Here is a 25,481-nt window from a genome sequence, read left to right as displayed (position 1 = left end):
AGAGTTGTGGCCGAGGGTAGTTATAAGGTGTCAAAGTCGCGGATTTTATTATTTTTTTTATGACGCTTATGATCGAGATAGTGCACCAAAATTTGGGAATAAGTAGGTCATGACGTAACTAAGTAAAATCTCTAGGGGCGGAACGCTGCGTGGCCGACAAAGGGGTGGGGGTAGGGGTGAATATAAAAAATATAAAGGGTTTTTTGCGACGTTCGTGATTGAGATAGTAGACCAAAATTTGGGAATAAGTAGATCATGACATTACTAAGTAAAATCCTCAGAGCCGGTAACCAGAGTTGGGCATGAGGGTAGTTATAAGGGGTCAAAATCGTCGTTTTTATTATTTTTTTTGTGACGCTCATGATCGAGATAGTGCACCAAAATTTGGGAATAAGTAGGTCATGAGGTAACTAAGTACAATCTCCAGGGGTGGAACGCTGCGTGGCCGATAAAGGGATGGGGGTAGGTGTGAATATAAAAAATATAAGGGGTTTTTTGCGACGTGCTAGATTGACATAGTGCACCAACATTTGGGAATAAGTAGACCATGACTTAGCTAAGTAAAATCCCCAGAGCCGGAAACCAGAGTTGGGGATGAGGGTAGTTTTAAGGGGTCAAAGTCGCAGTGTGTATTATTTTTTTGTGACCCGGCACAACATTTGTCCCCCACGCAGCGTTCCGCCCCTGGAGATTTTACTTAGTAATGTCATGATCTACTTATTCCCAAATTTTGGTGCACTATCTCGATCACGAACGGCAAAAAAACCCCCATATATTTTTATAATCACTACCCCTGCCTACCACCCCTTTGTACCCCAAGCAACGTTCCGCCCCTGAAGTTTTTACTTAGTTACGTCATAACCTACTTGCTCCCAAATTTTGGTGCACTATCTCCATCATGAGCGCCACAAAAAAAATATAAACCCGACTTTTACCCCTTATAACTACCCTCGTCCGCCACTCTGGTTTCCGCCTCTGGGGATATTACTTAGTTATGTCATGGTCTACTTATTTCCAAATTTTGGTGCACTATCTCAATCACGAACGTCGCAAAAAAACCCTTTTTATATTTTTTTATTTTTTATATTTACCCCTGCCCCACCCCTTTGTCGACCACGCAGCGTTCCACTCCTGGAGATTTTACTTAGTTACGTCATGACCTATTTATCCCCAAATTTTGGCGCGCTATCTCAATCATGAGCGTCACAAAAAAAATAATAAAAAACGGAACTTTGACCCCTTATAACTAACTTCCTTCCCCAGTCTGATTTCCGGCTCTGGGGATTTTAATTATTTATGTTATGGTCTACTTATACCCAAATTTTGGTGCACTGTCTCATTCACGAACGTCGCAAAAAACCCGTTATATTTTTTATATTCACCCCTACCCCACCCCTTTGTCGGCCACGCAGCTTTGAGCCCCTAGAGATTTTACTTAGGTACGTCATGACCTACTTATTCCCAAATTTTGGTGCACTATCTCGATCATGAGCGTCATAAAAAAAGTAATAAAATCCGCGACTTTGACCCCTTATAACTACCCACGGCCCCAACTCTGGTTTCCGGCCGTTGGTGAAAGTCATGTATAGTACCCTCGGAGATCCGTGGAAAAAATTTACACCCAAAATAACAAAATTCAGTTTGGCAACACTGTGCGAATGTTGATACTAACATATCCTTTTTAAGATAAGCACAACGTTAATTTAGTCCAAACAAATTAATATATTTTTTTTGCCAACAAAAATGAGATTTTTCAACCAAATAATGTTTCAAATATGATGTGCAAAATAATTTTTAATTGGGTTCTGCTAATGGGCTTGCTTTTTTTGTCATTAAAATAAAAAAAAAACTAAATTTTACTCATTAAATCAATGTTGTCCGGTTATCGTCTTAATTATTTTAACTGTACTAATATCCGTTGAGTAATTATGAATGATTATTAGGTCATTAAAACATTTTATCTATAGCGGCTTCTGGAATATCTTAAAAATATCGAATTTCATTGATAAAATGCGCATATTCCACCGATCTTCGCTTCGACAATACACAACTAATTCAACATATCCCCGTATAGTTTTTCCATATTACTTATCACGCACAAAATCCGCTCCCAGCTCTTAGACTATAAGTTGAGCCAAATATAGTACAAAATTTTATGACCAAACATTTTCAAAATTGCAAAACATTCTGAATTTAATCACGGTCCGCACAAAAATAGGCCACGGTCCGGATGCGGACCGAGGTCCGCGTGACCTAATTGGTGACCCCTGCTGTAGGCAATAAAAAATCCTACAAATTAAAGAAAAAGGTTTCTACGGTGAATAGAAACGAAGATATCGTCAAAAAAAGAAAACACACATTTTAACGGGGTTATGGGTGGTGCTAGGGATCTAAAAATTTGTTTGGTTGAAAGCTTTTTGGTGTAGAACAACATGGTTTTTTTAATTTTGGAATATCGCTTGGGGCATTTTTCACTACCGTAACCGGCTAGACCCTCCACAAAAATACTTAAATAATGAAGATATACAAATTTACAAACTAATCCACAATATGTTTTAGGAATTATGATAGTACGCCCTTTATATTTCCAACAAAATTTCATAGTGGCATTGTCAACGGCGAGCACAACTGATGTAAACGTAACTGTGCAATTGAAAGAAGAGCCGGATTTTTACCTAATACAAGATAAACCGTATAACATGACGGTGGGACCCAGTGAGCCAAGATATGCTTATTTCAGATTCGAAAAGGACACTGCTGACACGGTCGTCATCGAAGTAGATTCAGAAGACGAACTCTGTCTTACAATTTCTGTCCAGGACAGCAAGGTACCATTTTCTTTAATAATTGAATTTCCAAAAAAACTATTTTTTTTAGAGCAATTATTTATCATTATCATTGACTCTAGTCTACAACCCATGTACCGGGTGTCCCAATAAGGATGGCTCTCGGCCATATCTCAGGAACCGTTTATACTACAGCTTTGGGCAAAAAAAATTTATAACAAAAGTTGCCCCGAGAAAAGCCTGGAAATTATTTTCATAATTGTAAGTCCACCGCTAGAGGGCGTAATTGAATATCAAAAATTAAAAAATCGAAATTTTACAAAATTTGCCTAATGAAAGGGCACTGGAAATCCAATCATCGTATTCTTCATACAATTCTGTGGATATTTTATTTCACAAGTTCAAGTCTACCTGTGCAAATAAGAGGTGGGGGTGAGTGGGAACCTTGTTATGAAAAAATCGCTGTAAGTCCGGTTCTGCTTAATAGATTTTTACAAACTTGGTCTTGTTGAAAACAGCTCTTTTTCGTCAATGTAATAGTTATAATTTGGAAACAGTCTATTACGTAATATGCCGGCTAGAAGGCGCTATTTTTTTTTAGAAATCTAGTTTTCTTTGGAAAATATTAAATACAAGTATGTATTTTTTCCCTGTATTACAAAATTAGACCAAATTAGCAACAGAATACCGAAAACCGTATGTCGATAACTTTTTTCTATCTCGAGATATCTTAAGAAACGTTTAAATTTTAAACATAACTGTTGCTGTCATATAAGTGGAAATATATAGAAGCACGTAGTGTGCTATGGAAAAAACAAAGGAACATTGTCCAGATGTCACCGTATATAATGAATCAAAACAACAATAAGACAAATAACACTATAAAATATAACAAAAAAAGAGTGTGTGTACTTTGTATGCGAGTAAGAAGTTATCATGTGTCAACAAATTATATGTCAAATCAGTAAAACATAAAAATTTGTTCATTGATGGTTTGTTGCGGTTTGTTTCTATTAAATTTTATATAAAATTTATACAGAGTGAAATTCAAGACGATTCTTACAAACTAACAAGCATTTGACATGATAGCCACATTCTTTGAATGCATAAGAAATGCAACTGTTACGGCTAGAATATATGCAATGAAATATCCCCAAAGACGTCACCCCAGTAGTAGAGTTTTTCATATTTTATTTTGATTTATTATATACGGTGACATCTGGAAAATGTTTCTTTTCCATAGCACACTACTTGCTTCTATATATTTCCACTTATATGACAGCAACAGTTATAATTGATGGATTCGACCGTTACTTGATGGAAGTTCATTTTATCTCACAATAAAACACTGAAAACTTTTGTTTTCTATATTTCCACAAAATTTATTATTTACAACTATGTGACTACAGCTGTTTCGGCAGAGTGCCTTTCTCAAGTGATATAATTTACAATGTGTTTGCCTTTTTAAGTCTCTAACTGAAGAGGTTGAGGAGTGGGGAGCTGTTTGTCTCGAGTTGGTCATTCAGAATTATATCTGTATTTTTCAGTTTATTAATTTCCATAGATTCTAAAAAAGATAGCTTAAGGCCTTTATTTTGGATATGCAGAATTTGAAACTCTTCATTGAAAGAATGATTATGATCTAGAAGGTGAAGTGCGTATGTAGAAGTGTCCTTCTAGATCATAATCATTCTTTCAATGAAGAGTTTCAAATTCTGCATATCCAAAATAAAGGCCTTAAGCTATCTTTTTAGAATCTATGGAAATTAATAAACTGAAAAATACAGATATAATTCTGAATGACCAACTCGAGACAAACAGCTTCCCACTCCTCAACCTCTTCAGTTAGAGACTTAAAAAGGCAAACACATTGTAAATTATATCACTTGAGAAAGGCACTCTGACGAAACAGCTGTAGTCACATAGTTGTAAATAATAAATTTTGTGGAAGTATAGAAAACAAAAGTTTTCAGTGTTATATTGTGAGCAACAGTTATGTTTAAAATTTACACGTTTCTTAAGATATCTCGAGATAGAAAAAAGGTATAGACATGCAGTTTTCGGTATTCTGTTGCTAATTTGGTCTAATTTTGTAATACAGGAAAAAACTACATACTTGTATTTAATATTTTCCAAAGAAAACTAGATTTCTAAAAAGAAAATAAATAGCGCCTCCTAGCCGGCATATTACGTAATAGGCTGTTTCCAAATTATAACTATTACATTGACGAAAAAGAGCTGTTTTCAACAAGACCAAGTTTGCAAAAATCGATTAAGCAGAACCGGACTTACAGAGATTTTTCATAACAAGGTTCCCACTCACCCCCACCTCTTATTTGCACAGGTAGACTTAAACTTGTGAAATAAAATATGCGCAGAATTTTATGAAGAATACGATAATCGGATTTCCAGTGCCCTTTCATTAGGCAAATTTTGTAAAATTTCGATTTTTTAATTTTTGATATTCAATTACGTCCTCTAGCGGTGGACTTACAATTATGAAAATAATTTCCAGGCTTTTCTCGAGGCAACTTTTATTATAATTTTTTTTTCCCAAAGCTGTACTATAAACGGTTCCTGAGAGATGGCCGAGCGCCATTCTTATTGGGACACCCGGTACTTTTCCTGTACGCCTTTATAAATATGTCTCAGTTTTTTACGTTTAAATAAACAGCCTAACCGTTTTTCTTGTCAAACCAGAGCAATTATTACTTGGTGTAATAATTGCTTCCTCCCGTTACTTTTACCTTAGGTGGATTTAGTTTCCTCCGTGGCTAATATTTCTCTTTATTTTTTACGAATATATTTTTAATTCGTATGGCATTGAAGCAACAAAGAGTTTAAAGAGTTTCTGTGTTTCACAATATATCAGTATATCAGGGCTATCCCATGGTTTTGGATATCTACCGTTTTTTATTTGTGTAACGTATCAATATTTCTTCACCTTTAACGTAGTCTATTTTCGTTGGTAATTTACTAAAAATTGTAGGTGATATTGGCAGTAATATATTACCCATTCCTTTATTGCTATTAGTTATATGGTATATCTGTGCTTCTCCTTTCATTAAATCTTATTTTATTACGAATTATGTAATGTTATGTGCATTTTTCTGCATTATATTCATTTCGTGGCAATTATTATCCCACATTTTTCTTAGTATTGTTTTTTTTTGTCTTTGAGACCTCAAGCTGTACCTACTTCGTCTGTGGCTCAATCCTATCTACAATGTTTACGTGTATCTATTCTACCGATTATAATAATATTATGCAAACGCATTTCTAAAAAACTCCACTATTGCCACTACATGACTGTTTTATGTTTTATTTATCTTTCCCCTTTTGATACTGTATTTAATTTCTGTTCCAATAGAAATATTATTTTTGTTTTTAGTGCCCGGTTTTTGACAATAACAAAGATGTAAAATATGAGGGCATCCATCAAACAATCAATACAAAAGGTGCTATTACTTTATTGGTAAGTATTCATAATAATAATTATTTCGTAGGCTACTAGAAAGATCAAAATCTATTCTCTGCAAATACCTAATCAATATTATCTGCGATTAAGGCTCATTAAACTTATTGTTCTTTTTAAAGAAGTGATGATGGATACAGCAAAAGAGACAATCGGATTAAAAAGAAGACAAAATAAAAAATGGATTACTAAAGATACTCTACTATTGATAGAAGAAAGAAAAAAAATCAAAGAAGAAATTCTACAAAAGGGAGGATCGGAAGAAGAGAGGTCCCTTGAAAGGAAATACAAGGCAAAAAACGCAGAAGTAAAAAAACAAGCCAAAAAAGATAAAAGAAACTATATAAATGAGATGCTCAATATATCAGAAGAAGCAGCGAAAGAAAACGACTTACGAACACAATATACAATCATACGAAACTTAACAGGAAAAGCACAGCGAAATATACGAAAAATAAAGGATAAACAAGGAAATAGAATAAAAAATGAGAAAGAAATAATACATAGATGGAAGGAATACTTCGAAGAGATATTATTGCTAAGCATAAAATAACTCAAATCATAGAAGATGAAGTAGAATCACCAGAGCTAGAAGTGAATATTGGAGAAATTACAAGGGAAGAAATAAACACCCTAAAACTTCTAAAAAATGGCAAAGCCGCAGGAATCGACAATATACCCATTGATTGACATAATAAAAGCAGACACCGAGCAGTCAGTAGAGATGCTACATACACTTTTGAATAAAATATGGACGGACGAAGAATTGCCAAAGGAGTGGAAAGAGGGATTGATAATAAAAATACCCAAAAAAGGAGACCTGAGCAAATGCAACAATTGGCGTGCAATAACACTACTAAGTGCCACATCCAAAGTGCTGACCAAAATCATATTGGAAAGATTGAAGCCGGAACTAGATAATAAACTGAGAAACAACCAAGCAGGCTTCCGTTCCAACCATTCCACTATTGATCACATTTGCACCCTTAGAATTATCTTGAAACAAACAAATGAATGGAATAAAGATATAGATGTGAGTTTTATCGACTTCGAAAAGGCCTTTGACCGTGTATATACGGCACAGATATGGAAAATCCTTAGATTATATGGGAAACCACTAAAAATCATAAACTTTATTAAACTCTTCTACGAAGAATACAAAACCAAACTAGAACATTCAGCTGAAGTAACAGAAGAAATATCCATAGAAAGTGGAGTCAAGCAGGGTTGTGTACTATCCCCTACCCTATTCCTTATTATGATAGATTGGGTAATGAGAAAAGTAATCGACGATCGAACAGGCATCAGGTGGAACCTATTCAAACAGTTAGAAAATATCGAATTTGCAGATGACATCTGCCTTATAACTGAACACCGAAATCATATACAAGCAAAAATTGACAAATTGGCACAGTACTCCGACACAATCGGACTTCGAATAAACACAGAGAGAACTAAACTTCTAAAAAATAATAACCATCCAAATAATAAAATAATGATAAACGGTAAAGAAGTAGAAGAGGTAGACAAGTTGGCATCCCATGACATATCTGGGATCTGTCATGGAAAGCAGCGGGGGTGTAAAAAGGGAAATACAGACGAGAATAACAAAGGCTCAACACGCATTCAACTCTTTAAATAGAATTTGGCAAACAAACGAAATATCGGAAACAACAAAAATTAAAATCTTTATTAGTTGCAGTAAAAGTATACTGCTCTATGGAGCAGAAACATGGAAACAGGACGAAAAGACAACTAAAAAACTACAAACATTCGTAAACAAATCTCTAAGAAAAATCCTGAAAATATACTGGCCAAACAAAATACCTAATACAGAACTATGGAAAAGGACAAAGCAAACTAACATATCTACTACAGTCAAGGAAAAAAAATGGAAATGGATCGGCCACACTTTGAGAAAAGACCAAAGCAGCATAGCAAGACAAGCACTTGAATACCAAACAGAGGGGAAAAGAAAGAGAGGCAGACCAGACAACAGCTGGAAAAGAACAACAACGAGAGAACACGAAAAAATTGGACTAAGATGGGGCGAGGTCAAAAAGAGAGCAAAAGATAGAAGAGAGTGGAGGGAATTAGTTCACAATTTATCCAGAGAATAAAAACAAAAGAAGATGCGCTGTCCCGGCCAGACCGCAATCTTACACTTTTGGCCAAAAAACGCATAAGCGCCCAATACTCCACAAGGAGGGATGGAACGAGAGAGAGAGAAACTTATTGTTCTTCGATCTTTACTTTATTTAGCGTTGTTTTTCTTAATGATTTCAATGAAAGTAGAAGTCGGCCAATTATCCGATATTTCTTCTGTTTCAAAGACTAAATTATGATTAAAAAGTTTAGTATAAGCACATGTATATTTTAGTCGTTTAACAACTTTAATAGCACACTTTAATAGTTCAACAAACAGACGTCTCGTTCGGATCAGAAGCCTTTTCGTTCTTCATATTCTTCATTATCTGCACCTATCTGCCCGTTACCGTCAATTAGTTTATTTCCATGCTTTGTTGTTTCCGATGATTTATCTAATCTTCTTATTATATGCATATTATGTATATTATGTATATATATGTATATTAAACGATTCGTGTAATTATTGTAGATTTTTTATTTTACAGCATTTCTTATTCAACCAATTTTCTTTTGCTTCCCTTATTTTCTCTTTTTATTTCTTTTGTATCCTATTCTGTTGTTTCTTTTATATCCTTTTGTTATTCATTAACTTAACTATTTCAACGGTCATCCCGTCTTTTGTTCTTTTTCTGACATTTTTATTAAGTTCATCTTTAGTTATTTGTAATATAGTGTATTTTAAGTTCTTCCATTGGATGTTTGCTTCCTGACTTTTTCTGTTATCAGTTTAGGCCAGTACAGGGTAATAAGACAAAAATATACCCTGTTCGTGACACTTCAGCAGCCAGGGTACTGAAGCGTTTTTTCGACAGGTAATACCTATAGGAACAAATTGTAACTATTTTCTGCGTAGGATCTGGCGGCCATTTTTATTTATAAACAATTAACTGTCAAAAAATGGCATTTTCCCATTTTTTTTTTCAAATCAACGGAAAACTATGGAAAAATCTTTAAAATGACGTATTACAAAGTTTGATATACTAGTATTGTTAATATAATTGCGAAAAAAGGTCGGAATTGCAAAAAAAAAAATTCTCAATAACTCCTGTAAAAATTAGTGTACAGCTTTGAAATTTTTGTCAAATGAGGATTCTTTAGTGCTTAATATGTGATAAAAATTTCAAAGCGATTCATTCAATTGTTTAAATTTTATTCAAATTGTTTATCCCAGAGAGCATTTTTTTGCAATAACATAAGTCAGAAAAAAATTACCTTAGAACCAGTCCACAGGTGTCAAATGAAAGAGCATGAGCTACATTTTCAACATGGTTTATTAAAAAAGTGAATAAAAAATGCATTCATTAGTAATAAATAATTATGCAAAAGTATCGTCAATTTTTCTTTATAAACTTTTTGAATAACTTTTTCCAAAAAAATTAACTTTTTTACCCTGTTTTAAGTGCACAACTACCAAGTAATGTTATCTATATCATAATTGATAAAAAATTGTAATAAATATGTATAATATCTTATATAACAAAATAAAAAGTTTATAAGGAAATATTTACGATACTTTTGCATAATTATTGATTACTAATAAATGCATTTTTTATTCACTTTTTTTAAACCAAGTTGAAAATATAGCTCATGCTCTTTCATTTGACACCTACTTGTGGAATGGTTCTAACGTCATTTTCTTCTGACTTATGTTATTGCAAAAAAATGCTCTCTGGGATAAACAATTTGAATAAGATTTAAACAATTGAATGAATCGCTTTGAAATTTTTATCACATATTAAGCACCAAAGAATCCTTATTTGACAAAAATTTCAAAGCTATACACTAATTTTTACAGCAGTTATTGCTAAATTTTTTTTTGCAATTCCGACATTTTTTCGCAGTTATATTAACAATAAATGAGTATGTATATCAAACTTTGTAATATGTCATTTTAAAGCTTTTTCCATAATCTCGAAGATATTTGTACTAAAAAAACCATGTTTCCCTGTTTTCCATTGATTTGAAATAAAAGTGAAAAATGCCATTTTTTGACACTTAATTGTTTATAAATAAAAATGGCCGCCAGATCCTACGCAGGAAATAGTTATAATTTGCTCGTATAGGTATTAGCTGTCGAAAAAACGCTTCAGTACCCTGGCTGTTCAAGTGTCATGGCAAAAACTTTATTACCCTGGACTAATTGTAGCTGGCAGTATTTCTTGATTTATACTTTTTTCCACGTTATATTTTGTTTCCCTGTGTTTAAGTCTGGAGTGATCGATGTTGTAACTATTTGGCTCTGTTTAAATTGTTTTATATTTAACGTGAACTCAGCAATAACTTGATTATGATAAGAAGTTATGTCAGCATCTAGATACGTCTTTGCGAATTTGATAGAATTTCTGTATCTTTTTCCGATCATAATCTAGCCTATCTGGTTTCTTTAAATTCTATCCTCTGTATCCTCAGGCGAGATCCAGGTATATAATCTTTATAGGCCTGGATCCCGAGTACCAAAAAAGTTTATTAATAGCAAGCTGAAAATGTGTTAATAGCTTAACGGTGTCTAGTCGGACAAACTTTGATGTACGGGAACACTGGAACAGGGGAAGTTTTAATTATGGAACAGGTTATAGGTTTCGAACGTCACACTACGAAAACGTCCCATGTATTTTGACGAACAGAAAATCAGACTGCTATAGGTATAGCACAATACCACTAACATAATTCCTGTCTTTTGACATGTTCTACGTGTCGGACTTATTAAAATGACCGACATATTTGTCGGGCAAACATTTTTTCATATATTATATAATGTTTGCTATTGAATAGGCTTAAAAACAACCTACTAGTTTTCACAATCATAAATGTGTCAGGGATGACACGTTCCACAATTAATACTTCCCCTGTTCAGCGTTCCCGTACATCAAAGTTTGTCCGACTAGACACCATTAAGCTATTAACAAATTTTCAGCTTGCTATTAATATTTTTTTTTTGGTACACTGAATCCAGGCCAATTAATAGTCGCCAAAAATAATATAAAGGAATATTTTCAAACTAGTCCTGTCGCCAGGGGGGGTACAACGGCCTCGTTAATTCAGATGGACTTACTCAAGTTTTTTTTATGTATTTTGACCCGTAGAACACGAATTTTTTGGGTAACAGTTGATCCGGATGTCGATAAGATTGTTATAGACCAAGAACTTGAGGAATCAAATAACAGCGATTTTTGGCAAAACAAAACACTATTTTGTATTTTTTGGGCCATTTTAAGTAAAAAATATTTCTACAAGTTTTTTCGTAGGATGCACAGTTTTCGAGATAAACGCGGTTGAACTTTAAAAAAATCGAAAAATTGCAATTTTTGAACCCGAATAACTTTTGATTAAAAAATAAAATAGCAAGTCTGCTTACCGCATTTAAAAGTTTAAGTCAAATTATATCGGTTTTGATTATTTCCATTGGTAAAAATTTATTTTTTTATTGTTTAACAAAGCTATAAACACGTAGGGTTTCCCGTGCTTTTACATGCGTTTTAACGCATGTAACGTAGAAATAGTCTTGATTGCACTAGTACCTATTCTACCTACTCGTTCGATTTTAAATGAGAAATCATAGAAACATCACTCACGCACTAGTTGTTTGTAGCTTTGTTTAACAATAACACAATAAATTTTTAGCAATGCAAATAATCAAAACCGACATAATTTGACTTGAACTTTCAAAGGCGCTAAGCAGAATTGCTATTTTATTTTTTAATCAAAAGTTATTCGGGTTTAAAAATTGCAGTTTTTCGATTTTTTGAAAGTTCAACCGCGTTTATCTCGAAAACTGTGCATCCTACTAAAAAACTTGTAGAAATATTTTTTGCTTAAAATGACCCAAAAAATACAAAATATTGTTTTGTTTTGCCAAAAATCGCTGTTATTTGATTCCTCAAGTTCTTGGTCTATAACAATCTTATCGACATCCGGATCAACTGTTACCCAAAAAATTCGTGTTCTACGGGTCAAAATACATAAAAAAAACTTGGGTAAGTCCATCTGAATTAACGAGGCCGTTGTACCCCCCCTGGCGACAGGACTAAACCCTAGATTGGAAAAAAACTTACTACATGGACTTACTTCAGTTTTACTTTTATAAAATTTTAACATTTTAAAAGTTCCAATCTGTGTATCATTTTTTATCATTATATTTTTATTTGCAGAAACGCAGTTACAAAGATGGATTCTTCCTTGTTTTCGTCGCGAAACCAGATACCTATGACTGCAGTCAGGAAAGCTCAAATCTACCGAGACTGACAAGAACCGTTTCCATAGAGCAGATGGTTCGCACACATGTTAACTTTATTATCAGAAATAGCATTACAGCAAATGATTACACTATCGCTGTAGGTGCTACATTTTTAATATTAATCGGTTCCGGTATCCTGGTGACTGTAGCTGCGCTTATCTTCCATAGGTATGGGACCATTGCTAGAAATAAGTACGAAGGTAAGGGATTTATGTTTTATGATAATGAAAAATACCAGACCAGAAAGTTAGTAAACCAGAAACTTGCAAATCAAGTGGACGACTGTACCTAAATATGTCTTAGAAAGATTAATTAGTTAGAAAAAACAGTGTTGTAACTACAAGGAAAAAACACCTCCAGAGCACAGTAAATGAAATTCCACCAAAGGAATATACAATTCCTCGTTAACTTGTAAGAAGAATGAAAAACGAGTACTGGAAACGCTTACAAAAAAAATATGGCGCTTTATAAGAGGTCAAAGAGCACAAAAGCATGGTTAAATAACTGTTGATCTACCCAAAACGGACGGCTATGACAGGTAGGTACTAGAAATTCGCAATTAAAGGAATTAATTTATCTCTAGAAGAGAAATAGGCGTACCATTTTTCGTTTTCTAAATAGAAGCGTTCTGGAGTTATTAAAAAAAACGAATTACAAGACTCCATCTTTAAAGAGCTGTAGCTCCTTTAGGAAGCATTTTCGGACTAGGTGAATTGGGTTAAATCGTCTTAAAATTATCTGAGGAATCTCTGGTCTTCGTTTTTCAGGACGGTTTCTGGACACCCTGTATAACCAGAAGAATTGCAGTATGACTGTAATGGATAATTATTGGTCTTTTGTTTCTTCGTTTTGCCATAGATTTTCAACTTGTCTTCGAGACATGCTCACTGCATCTTCTGTAGAAATCTCAACGTTATCCAGAACGTCTAAGCAGATCTCTTAGGCCTGGATCCTCCGTACCAAAAAAGTTGATTAATAGCAAGGTGAAAATTTGTTAATAGCTTGACGGTGTCTAGTCGGACAAACTTTGATGTACGGGAATACTGAAACAGGGGAAGTTTTAATTGTGGAACGTGGATTTTAATTGTCGAACTTGTCAGAATGACAAGTTTATTATTGTGAAAACTAGAAGGTTGTTTTTAAGTTTATTTAATAGCAAACTTTATATAATATATGAAAAAATGTTTGTTCGACAAATATGTTGGGCATTTTAATAAGTCCGACACATAGAACATGTCAAATGACAGCAATTATGTAAGTGATAAATAGCATTCCGATTTTTGCATGAGAGTATAATGGAAGGGTAACAGATCAATTGGAAGTTCTGCCCGATAAAATACATGTTACGTTTTCGTAGTCTGACGTTCGAAACCTGTTATGTAACCTGTTCCACAATTAAAACTTCCCCTGTTCCAGTGTTCTCGTACATCAAAGTTTGTCCGAGTAGACACCGTTAAGCTATTAACAAATTTTCAGCTTGCTATTAATAAACTTTTTTGGTACGCGGGATCCAGGCCTATCCACTACCGTTGACGTTTCAGTTCTATTAACTAACGAAGAATTTACAAAAAATATCATAATTATTTTCATGGTTGAAAATCATTCATGGTTTAATTCTCATGGTTGCGTAGCTTGGGGGAATGGTACGGATGCACATCAACCGAACTATTCAGAGCAGCAGCATCTAAGATTAGAATACCAATTATGATTGCCAACCTCCGTCGCGGAGATGGCACGTGAAGAAGAAGATCAGATAATGCAGCTCAACAAAGGAAACTGGATAAACAAAACGAAACAAAATTAAGTCCGATAGGAAGAGGAAAAAAAGAAATGATTAAAAATATTTGAGAAATTAAGAAGTCGACTCAATGGAGAGGCAATGGAGAAAAATTTTGGAAGCTAGAGATTGGTGTGACATAAAGTACTGAAGAAAACTAAAACAATTGAAAAGGATCAATACAGAAAAATTATATACACATGTATATTCCTTAAATAGTATACCTATTTGTTTATTATTCTAATCAATATTCATTTTTTGTAGATGTCATAGTATCGGACTATTTTGAAGCTTTGTCTGAAGAACAGATCAGCTCATTGCTGAGGAAACTTGATCTACATGTGTCCGAATTATCAAGACATCCTAATAGAATCAAAAAAAGGTCTTACAACTATTTGTATCATACGTTGAGTATCGCCATATTTTACAGCATACCTGTAGTTCAGCTAGTTTTCACCTACCAGAGGGTAAGTTTTTAAATTTTTGACTTTTGTGTAATCGGCTGATGCAATCCTGGAGAGGTTTTGAAGCACAACATATTCTTAATGATGATTATCTTAAATGATGCATAAAAATCTACATGTTTCGAAGATTGTACTTGTGTACAAGTCCATGTAATGTACATTTTTAACCTCTGGAAAATAAGTTTTCAAGAATTCGCTGTTATCATCAGCGGCAACTGTGGATCTCCCTGTACTCTGTACACATTTCTGAATTATGACTCTGCAAGTTAGTTCTTAGTAGTGTGACTTTTAATTATTTACGCTCTGCTTTATTATCTTCACTCTTTCCTATAAGTAATTGTCCTCTTGGTTTTCTTTTTCCAATATGGTAGCGGAAACGGCTTCTTTGAAATATTAGGTACATTACTAACAACTCTTCTTCTTCTTTCGGTGCCATATTAGGTCTCCTAATATTGGCAGTTACATTGGCGAGTTGTTCAGTCTTCAGCTAATAGGAATTGTTGTTCTTTTTCTTCATGTACCATGTCCTTTCAGAACGTTGGTTACCATCATAGCTATCTTAATTTTATTCACTGCCACCCTAAATAGCATGCTTTTATCAACACCATACCAATCTCGCAAGTTCTTCAACCATGAGGTTCTTCTTCGTCCTGGACTGCGTTTGCCTGCTATTTTTCCTTGCATGATATTTTGTAGCAACCTATATTTAAGACCTCTCATTACATGTCCGAAGTACTCCAGGTTTCTCTGCTTGATGCTTTTTATGATCTCAGTAGTCTTGCTGAGACGTTCTAGTATTGTGGAGTTTCGAATCTTCTCCACCCAGGAAACTTTTAAAATTCTTCTATAGCACCACATTTCGAAAGCCTCAAGGCGATTTAGATCGATTTTATTCACAGTCCAGGATTCGACACCATAAAGTAAGACCGAGAATACGTAGCAGCGAAGTAGGCGGATCCTCCATGCCAATTATAGGTCGCTGTTACATAGCACCTTGGACATCCTTCTAAAAGCGGCTCTAGCCTGCTCTATCCTAGATCTAATTTCGCCGTGACTTTCTGCGTTACAATTTAATTGCTGTCCAAGGTAAACGATTTTATCATCTTGCTCAAGTTTGGTATTATTTACATAATATAGACGGTTTTATATGCTGTTGTTTACTTATTATGAGTATTTTGGTTTTCCGTATGTTCAGATCCAGACCTGCCTCCCTACAACTCTCAACAACACTATCAACTAATGTTTGTAGATCTTCTTGACTAGAAGCTAGGAGTACTGTATCGTCCGCATATCGCAAATTATTGATGACTTCACCATTCACAAGTATTCCTTCTTATTTTTCAGAAAGTGCTTTTCTGAAAATTCTTTCGGAGTAAACGTTGAAAAGCAGGGGTGACAAGAGGCATTCCTGCCGTACTCGTCTTTTAATATTAAGAGCCTGTGATTCCACACTATCTACTAAAGCTGATGTTGTTTGTTCAGCACTGCATATTATGGAATATCCTGAGAAATAGTAACTATTTAAGGAGGGATAGAAGAGGAGCATCTCTATCCCTCCTCTTTTTCCGGGACTGGGACTGATTGCGTCGGTTATAGAGCTACGAAGTTCACCACAAAGCCAGAGTTTTGTACAACTCTTCCATCCATTTATAGTTCTAGTTATCTTTTCCAGTTGTACTTTGTGTCCAAAGTGGATATTCCCTATAAATTTATTACATGACTAATGTAGATACATTTTATAAAATTTATTTTAATATTTTAGATCGTTAATCGCACTGGAGATGAAGACATGTGTTACTATAACTTCCTATGCGCACATCCTGCCTTTCGTTTCAGCGACTTCAATCATATTTTCTCCAATATCGGCTACGTTATTTTCGGCATCATTTTCATTTGTGTAGTTGCTGACAGGCATAGAATAATCAAGTTGAGAAAGGTAAGTGAAAATTGTTTTATACTATCTGTAAAAATATTGTATTACTTAGCAGTTCTTCTCTACTACTGCTTACGAGTAGCAAAAACGTAATGAAGCTATCGGTTTCGAAACAATGGATTTTCTAGGCTAGGTAAGAACCTAGGCACTGCTAACCTACACGTGTTTTCCAAAAAATCAAAAATTCTGAAAGGAATCATTTGTTACCCAAGGAACTTATGCTTTCGTGATGAGCTTGGCAACTCTTTTCCGTGCTCTGACTCCTATAGATTTTAAATAATCTTCTAAGATGTCTTGAAACCTCGGCCTTCCTTTAATCTGATCTTTTTTCCAGGATCACGGAGCAAGGCCACTTCATCACGTATAAAGCAATGATATCTGCTTTGGCTTTATGGATTTGTTATATGAGCAGAGCTGTAGTCCCAGGATGACGTGCTGAAGAGGTTTCTTACATTCCACGTGCAAATTTTGAAATCATTGTCCTTATTTCCTTTGTGAGTTCTTCGTAGGTTAAATAGTCCGGCTTTTTTATTCATAACCTTCGTTAATGGGGTTTTTATAGGCTTGAATAGTCGGCCCAACCCTAAAACCCTCTTGCTAGGCACTGTTTCATCCGGTCTCGTCAGTTCCCGACCCAACTCTTCCCTGAGTTGCATACCGGATGTCAAATTGGATTGCTCGGTATACCAGAGGGCACCATCGTAAGGATGAGGGTTGGATTTGAGTAGAATCGACAAGGTGGAGTAAACTGGAACCGACATGTTTTTTATTGTACTCCCTTTCTCCCCTTCTCTATCATGAGCTTTCTTAAAATGAAAACATTGATGCTAAATTATAATTATGCATAAACAAGTTCCATTTTTTTAAATATAGTCAGTAAAGAAACTCGGTATTTTAGGACAAAGGAATACCAGTGCATTATGGAATATTTCATGCTATGGGCGTGGCTTTAATTATTGAAGGGTTGTTGTCAGCATGTTACCATATTTGCCCGAGTCAGTCCAATTATCAATTCGGTAAGTTGCAACCAATTTATATAGAGCATTAAAAAACTAATTAGAAAAGTCTAACTTTTTTTAATTAGCATATTGTTTACAATTTTGTTTATCTCTTATGAAACTTAAGAGTTAAGTCTTCTAGAAACTGTAAGTGTAATTTTTTCAAAGTATTTGGGTAGTTTTTTCTTGATACAAAAGAAACAACCATCCAAATTTGATAAATATACATATCTATACATTTATATATTTTACAGATACAAGTTTTATGTACATTATGGCAGTTTTATGCATGGTAAAGTTATACCAGAACCGTCATCCAGATATTAATGCCACTGCGTACACAACGTTTACTGTTTTGGGATGTGCCATATTTATGGGTAAGTTTAATTTCACATTTTTCGCAAAAACGTACACTAAATTCTGTTTTTATTAATGTACTATATATTACACATTCGTGTCCACGTTGGGCGCCATTTATACAATAAAAATGTTACAGTACTTATAATGTATCTTTATATTTTTGTAGCTATGATTGGAATTTTGAACGGAAACTTAGCCATCTGGATCATCTTCGTAGTATGCTACACGTTGCTCTGTTTATTTTTATCATTAAAAATTTATTTCCTTAACTACGTCGTCGATGGATTAAATCAGTTTCGAAGTTCCGTCACCAAGAAAGGTTTTACTCAACACGCACTTAAACCTATACGGAAAGGTAAATGCTTTAATAAATTATATTTCCTTCAGTTTAATGATTGTATTTACATTTTTTAGCTAGATTTATAATACTGCTGATAGCGAATATAGCGAATTATTCAATGTTGATTTGTGGGCTCTTGTTGTATAGCGACAACGTCACTGACTTTGGAACTTTCTTGTTAGCGTTATTGATGGGTAACAGCGTCATTCATTGTGTGTTTTATACGTGTATGAAGGTAAGTTAGTTTTATTATTATGTATATTAAAAATTACTTTCTATACCTAATCACTAAAAAAAAAAAGAAAAAATAAGTAAATGTAAAGATCCAAAGATAGTGCAACTTTCAGTTGGTGCTAGTGTTAAGTCATGAATTCACAGCTTTCATTAACGACTTCGTTCATCAACATCATCACTTTTACAGATTCCAATGCTTTTCAACGACAGTTTCTACATTAACTTTCTGATTTGATCCGAATGTCATTGTCTAGCAAATGTATTTTGTGGACAGCAGACAGTCAGTTATCATCATCATTAGTAATTTTGAGTCCACTGCTGAACATAGGCCTCCCATAAAAAATCGATTGCATCTTGCATCCTACCTTGAGCACCCTGCATCCAGTTGTGCTAAAATGCTGAATGTCGTCCGACCACCTTATTAGAGGACGTCGTCGATTACGATACACATCGTGTCTAGGTCTCGATTCTAAAATTTTTCTTGGTCCATTTTCCATCGCTGAATCTGGCACAGAGTTGTTCCGCTCAGTTTCTATTTTAGCGTTGCAATTCTTTTAACTGCGTCCGGAACACCAGTTTTTCTCATAAATATTTGATTTGAAGCTCTGTCTCTGAGTGCTATATTCAGTATTGACCTCTCCATTGCTCTCGGTGCCACTTGTATTTTATTGATTACTTTTCTGGTAAAGGTCAATGTTTCTGCTCCACACGTTAGAACTGGGAGTACATGAGTACAAGTTGATCAGAAACCTTCCTTTTCAAGCAGAATATCTGATCTAAAGACTTCTCTCAGTTTCCCGTAAGCTGCCCATGTTAGTCCTAGTTTCCTGTTTAGCTCTGCAGTTTTATTTCCTCTTCCTAATGTAATCTTGTGATCCAGATACTTATAGGTAGTTATGTGTTCAATTTGCTTGCCATTAGTTGAATTGTTTTTGGCCAGTACAAGGTTGGTCATATGTTGTGTTTTGGGAAAGTTAATTGTAAGACTAGACATTATTCTCTTTTTATTATTGAACGAATTTGATTACCTTTTCACTAACTTACTGACTTTAATTTTAGCTGATAAGCAAAGAAAAAATTTGTTATGAAGCAATTCTGTATGGGGTTCTCGCAATAGTGTGTTGGGGTTCATCAAGTGTATTTTTCTTAGATGCAGCAACTTTATGGACGGTAAGTAAAATTTAAATATATAAAATTTTAACCTTAACCTGTGAAATTGAACAAAAATACTGAAGGTTTGCATGCTACAATGGATACATGCTACAAGGATAAGAAAGCTTTTGGCTCTGATTATAATAACGACAGATAGGTTAAAACTAATTAACGAAGAAATCATTAAAATATTGGTTAAGCTTCTCAATTATGTGTACTCAACCAGTGAAATCGTAAAGGATTAGTTGAGGGTTGAATTCTGAATCTTTACCAAACAAACAACGTTCAAAACACGAAGGAAGAGGATACCAAAAATGATCCTAAATCGGGGTCCAATCACGAAAAAAAGGAAAGGAACACCCAGACAAAGATGGTTTGATAGCGATGGAAGGTCTCAGAAATGAGAGAATTAATGGTTGGGAAGAAAGAGTAACAAACAAGGACGAATGGAGAGAATAGTACGTCAATTTTATAGGCAAGGAGCATGATTAGACAAGAAGCCATCTTACTTGATACAAGTTTTGTAATATGTAGTAATATATTATTGTATTATATTAATTGGAAGGTAGCACAAAATTAATTGCAATAGAAACAGGAGTGCGACAAGGCGATTTTCCGTCAACCACATTATTCAACATAGCAGTGGAAGGAACAGTCAAGGCCAGCAAAATTAACGGAACTATAGCCCACTCCTCAACATAAATATAGTTGCATATTCAGATGATACAGTTCTTATGGGAAGAGACAAGGAAAGATTAAAAGAAGCAGTAACAATCCTGGCAAAGGAAGCACGGAAAAGAGGTCTAGAAATTAACTAAAGAAAAACAAAATATCTACTCGGCTCTAAAAGAGAAGATAACAGGACGAGCGAAATCAAAATAGAAAACTACACTTTTGAATGTTTTGAAAGAGTTCAAAAAATTAAATATTTGGGAGTAGTAGTGAATGGCCAAAATAAGAGAAGTGAAGAAGTAACGGAGCAATACTAGCAGGCAACAAAACATACTGGAGATATCATAGGCTAATGAAGGACAAGAACTTATCCAGAAATACAAAACTGAAAATATAAAGAGTTGCAATAAGACCAGTAGTTACATACGCAGCTGAGACAATGTGCCTTAAATAAAAAGTTGAAGAGAAATTGAGAATATTCTAAAGAAAAATCTTCAGACGGATTATGGGCCCGATTAGAATGGACAACGGAGAAATAAGAAGAAGAATGAACCATGAACTAAGAGGCATAATGAAGGGAGAAGATATCATTAGATTTATTAAAGCGCAAAGACTGAGATGGATGGGACACATAGAGAGAAGGAAAAACGACCTACTGATTAAGAAGATCACCAAATGGAAACCAGAAACTGAAAGACCAAGGGTAAGACCCAGAGAGAGATGGGAGGACCAGGTCATGAGAGATATCAAAATTCTAAAATCTAGAAACTGGAGGGAACTATGCACATATCGAAATGAGTGGAATAAAATTGTAACGAAAACCAAGTCATACAACAAACTTTGACAATACACAAGTGGAATGCGGAGTGATTCACAGCAATAAGCGAATCAGACAGCTCTAAGTAAGTGCGGCAAACATTCTATCCGGAATGAAAAGCCCTGATGATGATTATATTAATATAATAATTCTATATTTAGCCCCATGCCTTCAAGGCCTGTTGAGTAGGGTGGTTCGAAAAAAACTGTTTTTCTTATTTCAGATCGCTATAGTGCGCAAAAGTTGCCATTGGTATAGACTTGAAAAAAGCACTACTTATTATTTTTTTATTAATTTGTCTTCCGGTCGCGCAATGCCATCGAAGTTAGCAAAAATTGTGAAAAACCTTAATTTTTCAAAAATTTTTTTAACAGGCCAGATGATTTTAATTGCGTTCCTATACCATGAATTAACTACTAAAAGTATGTAAAATCAATATAAATGCACTTATTATACATTTGTTTCATATCTTCCGGTCGCGCAACGTAATACAAAATGAGTAAAATTAGTAGTTTTTACAAAATTTCAAAGTTTGACTGTTTAGTACAATTTAATCACACGACTTTCAGAGATGCTATAGTTTAATTCAGTTACAATAATATATTTAAAATCCAAGCATCTAAGATACATTTTAATATTCAAGTGGAATTAGGTCGCGCAGCTTCGTCAAAAACAGCAGACTACCGAGAGGCGAGGCGAAAGTGACGAATGCCAGCGAAGCTCGCGCAGCCACAAATAGAGATACATGTGGGAAGACCTCTACAATGGAGTATTTGTCTTCTCCATTACAAAGAACTGCCATTCCGCCACCTTTTCCAACACTTAGATGGAAATACAACAGGCACTATAGGATATCCGGACCGATTAGAAAGGCCCTACCTGATTGTGAAAAACTACCAGTTGTTGTTAATTTTAATCGTTGGCATCGCTGAACGGTGTAATAATGTGGTTCTAATATAGCCGTCTCTGGAACTGTGTCCACACACTTTACTTGAAGCTACGGTCACTAGCTTAACGCATCTTTCAACTGCCTGTGTATGGCATGGCAAAGTATCTATACTCATAACAGGCTTGAAGTCATTACTCACATACTGTTTCATCTCTTCATTAGTCAATGTTCTTAGCAGTAGAGGGGAGTCAGTGTACTGGTGTTCCATTTGATAATTTCGTAATACTATTTAGCTTCAAAGTTTAAGTTTGGTGGTTTAAAGATTCTGATAGAGTCACTTTCAGATGTTGCTTGCTTTTCCTTCATGATACGCCTAAAGCCCAGCTCTCGGATATGGTTTCTGTCATCAGTTACCATAGCCAAAATAAATTTTCGGGATGGGCAAAGTAAGCATTCCGTTTTAAAACGGGATCAACAACTTGAAGAAGCTCTTCTGGTAAGTACCTTGAATATTTAATGATTTTGTAATCATGTCTAGGCCCATCTGTGAATTTGTGGTTTATTTTTGTGGCAAACCACATAGGCATATTATAACATTTGAGAATGAATGTGACAATCTCTCTCAGATTTTCAGAAGGGTTGGACACACTGATGTAGAAACGCAAAACTTGGTTTGCAGTAGTAAGCCATCTTGAATGTGACGTTGGGATAGGATCACGTACCCACTACAAAGTCTTCTGAACAATGTCCTGACTTGATGACTTTTGATATCTCAAGCAAGTACAATTATTGGTGCTTACTAAGAATACGCTTGTCAACTTTTGGAATCTCACAATCAATAGGATTAAAATCAATAAGTGGTAGTCTTTCACAATCAGGTAGGGCCTTTCCAATCGGTCCGGAATATCCTATTGGGCCTATTGTATTTTCATCTAAGTGTTGGAAAAGGTGGTGTAATGGCAGTTCGTTGTAATGGAGATGTAATGGAGAAGACAAATACTCCATTGTAGAGATATTCCCACATGTATCTTTATTTGTGGCAGCGCGCGCTTCGCTGGCATTCGTCACTTTCGCCTCGTCTCTCGGTAGTCTGCTGTTTTTGACGAAGCTGCGCGACCGAATTCCACTTGAATATCAAAATTTATTTTATATGCTTGGATTTTAAATATATTATTGTAATTAAATTAAACTATACCATCTCTAAAAGTCGTATGATTAAATTGTACCAAACAGTCAAACTTTAAAATTTTGCAAAAACTACTAATTTTACTCATTTTGTATTATGTTGCGCGACCGGAAGATATGAAACAAATGTATAATAAGTACATTTATATTGATTTTACATACTTTTAGTAGTTAATTCATGGTATAGATACGCAATTAAAACCATCTGGCCTATTAAAAAAAATATATGAAAAATTAAGGATTTTCACAATTTTTGCTAATTTCGATGGCATTGCGCGACCGGAAGACAAATTAATAAAAAAATAATAATTGGTGCTTTTTTCAAGTCTATACCAATGGCAACTTTTGCGCACTATAGCGATCTGAAATAAGAAAAAAAGTTTTTTTCGAACCACCCTACTGTTGAGCTTTTTAAATAATCATTTATGAATGTTGTTTAATTGTTGTTTTAGGTCACACCTGCAGAATCTCGTCAATGGAACCAAGAATGTATAGTCTTCAAGTTCTTCGATAAACACGATATTTGGCACCTACTGAGTGCCCCAGCTCTCTATTTTACTTTTATGTATTTGATGTCTTTGGACGATGACATACTTGATGTAGAACAAAGAGATCTACAAGTATTCTAGATTATGGGTTTAAATTTGCAGAAGAATACTGTTCTAAACCAATATTAATTTGATATATTGGTATTTGTAGGATTTAATAAACTAAAACAGGATTGACTTTTGACCTATTGTGGATGTTAAGACAGTGTACCTTTATCGCTGTAATTTGACCGATTTTGATCTATACCGATTTATTGGTGAGGTCTATTTGTACCGATGTAATAACTTAAGACTATCAATCAGTCAGCAACGAAACTCCTCTTGTGCCTTCTACACTTATCTGTTCGTTGCTAGTTGTTGTCAATATCTCACATTCTGACTTTGATGTTATTTAGCTACATTTCTCCAATAAACAATATTTCTTGTCCAACTTTCATTCTTGTTATGCCATGTATCATACCCAGTTCATTTTAAATCAATTAAAATTAAATTAAATTAAAATTAATTTCAACAAATTTAATCGATTACATTTTCCACAATGTTTCCCTTTCTTATATCTTTATTTGTTACGTTGCGGTCTTGGAGAAACTACCAACAGTGCTTGCTCTCGATGTATGAATCAATATTTACAATCAAAATGTATTTCAACAGGTTCTATCCTTGAAAAATTTGACAATCTTCTCTCTTTTTAATATATGATTCCTATATCATCTGTAGAATTTATTTTGTGCATTTCTGTTGCATTCGAGAAATCCAAAAAGTGAATATTATACAGGGTGTTGTATTTGAAATAACAAAGTGGATTGGCCACCTCCGTCTACCCAACAGACGGAGTAATCACCTGAATAAATCACAATATTTCTTCAAAATACCTTAACGCACGACCTTCTACGCAATACCGATAACAAGGTATTCGGTCATTGGTATTATCAGCATTGTGTACAAGGCCGTGCGTTAAGGTATTTTGAAGAAATATTATGATTTAGTCACTTGATTACTCCGTCTGTTCGGTAGACGGAGTAACATCATTCGACGTGTTCGAGCGTTTTTTGAACATACCCCCATTTCTCTGTCCCACTCTGTACATACCAAAGGTGACATTTGTAATGATGTGCCATATCATTGTTTTATAGATACCAAAGAAGTTACATCATATTATTCGTGTTTTATATTATAAAAACAACCTGTAAATGATCAACTGTGATAACTTATTTAATAAAGCTTTTTTAATATTTGGTGTACCTGTAGTCTTCCTGTATTTATAAATGTAAATGGTATGGTGTGCAGGGCTGCTTTATCCATTAGGCAATATAGGCAGCTGCCTAGGGCGGCAAATTGTGAGAGGGCGGCACAGGGGCTTGAAATTTTGATTGGGGGGGGGGCAAGCATTATATAATATACAATACATTATATTATATGATGTAATAATGAAAACTGAAAGTATTTTTTTGTAAATTTCAGTCATTTTC

The 25,481-nt window shown here is 34.6% G+C and overlaps 1 protein-coding gene across 1 annotated transcript in view; it reads left to right on the top strand.

Moving 5' to 3' along the window:
• The window catches only part of LOC114327414 (SID1 transmembrane family member 1), a 53,278-nt gene extending 28,034 nt beyond the window's left edge, over window positions 1–25,244 (top strand). The window contains exons 4-14 of the mRNA XM_028276025.2: window positions 2,560–2,828; window positions 6,178–6,261; window positions 12,558–12,843; window positions 14,685–14,887; window positions 16,647–16,820; window positions 17,716–17,833; window positions 18,070–18,192; window positions 18,342–18,530; window positions 18,590–18,750; window positions 19,809–19,919; window positions 23,917–25,244. Of these exons, the coding sequence (XP_028131826.1) occupies window positions 2,560–2,828; window positions 6,178–6,261; window positions 12,558–12,843; window positions 14,685–14,887; window positions 16,647–16,820; window positions 17,716–17,833; window positions 18,070–18,192; window positions 18,342–18,530; window positions 18,590–18,750; window positions 19,809–19,919; window positions 23,917–24,093 (1,895 nt within the window). The 3' untranslated portion in view covers window positions 24,094–25,244. The remainder of the gene's footprint in view (window positions 1–2,559; window positions 2,829–6,177; window positions 6,262–12,557; window positions 12,844–14,684; window positions 14,888–16,646; window positions 16,821–17,715; window positions 17,834–18,069; window positions 18,193–18,341; window positions 18,531–18,589; window positions 18,751–19,808; window positions 19,920–23,916) is intronic.
• Window positions 25,245–25,481: the final 237 nt, after the last annotated feature.

This window comes from Diabrotica virgifera, chromosome 2 (assembly GCF_917563875.1).
Source record: "Diabrotica virgifera virgifera chromosome 2, PGI_DIABVI_V3a".
In the NCBI taxonomy this organism is placed as follows: domain Eukaryota; kingdom Metazoa; phylum Arthropoda; class Insecta; order Coleoptera; family Chrysomelidae; genus Diabrotica; species Diabrotica virgifera.
The sequence above is the reverse complement of the archived record's forward strand: the minus strand, read 5'-3'. Positions and strand labels throughout refer to the sequence as shown.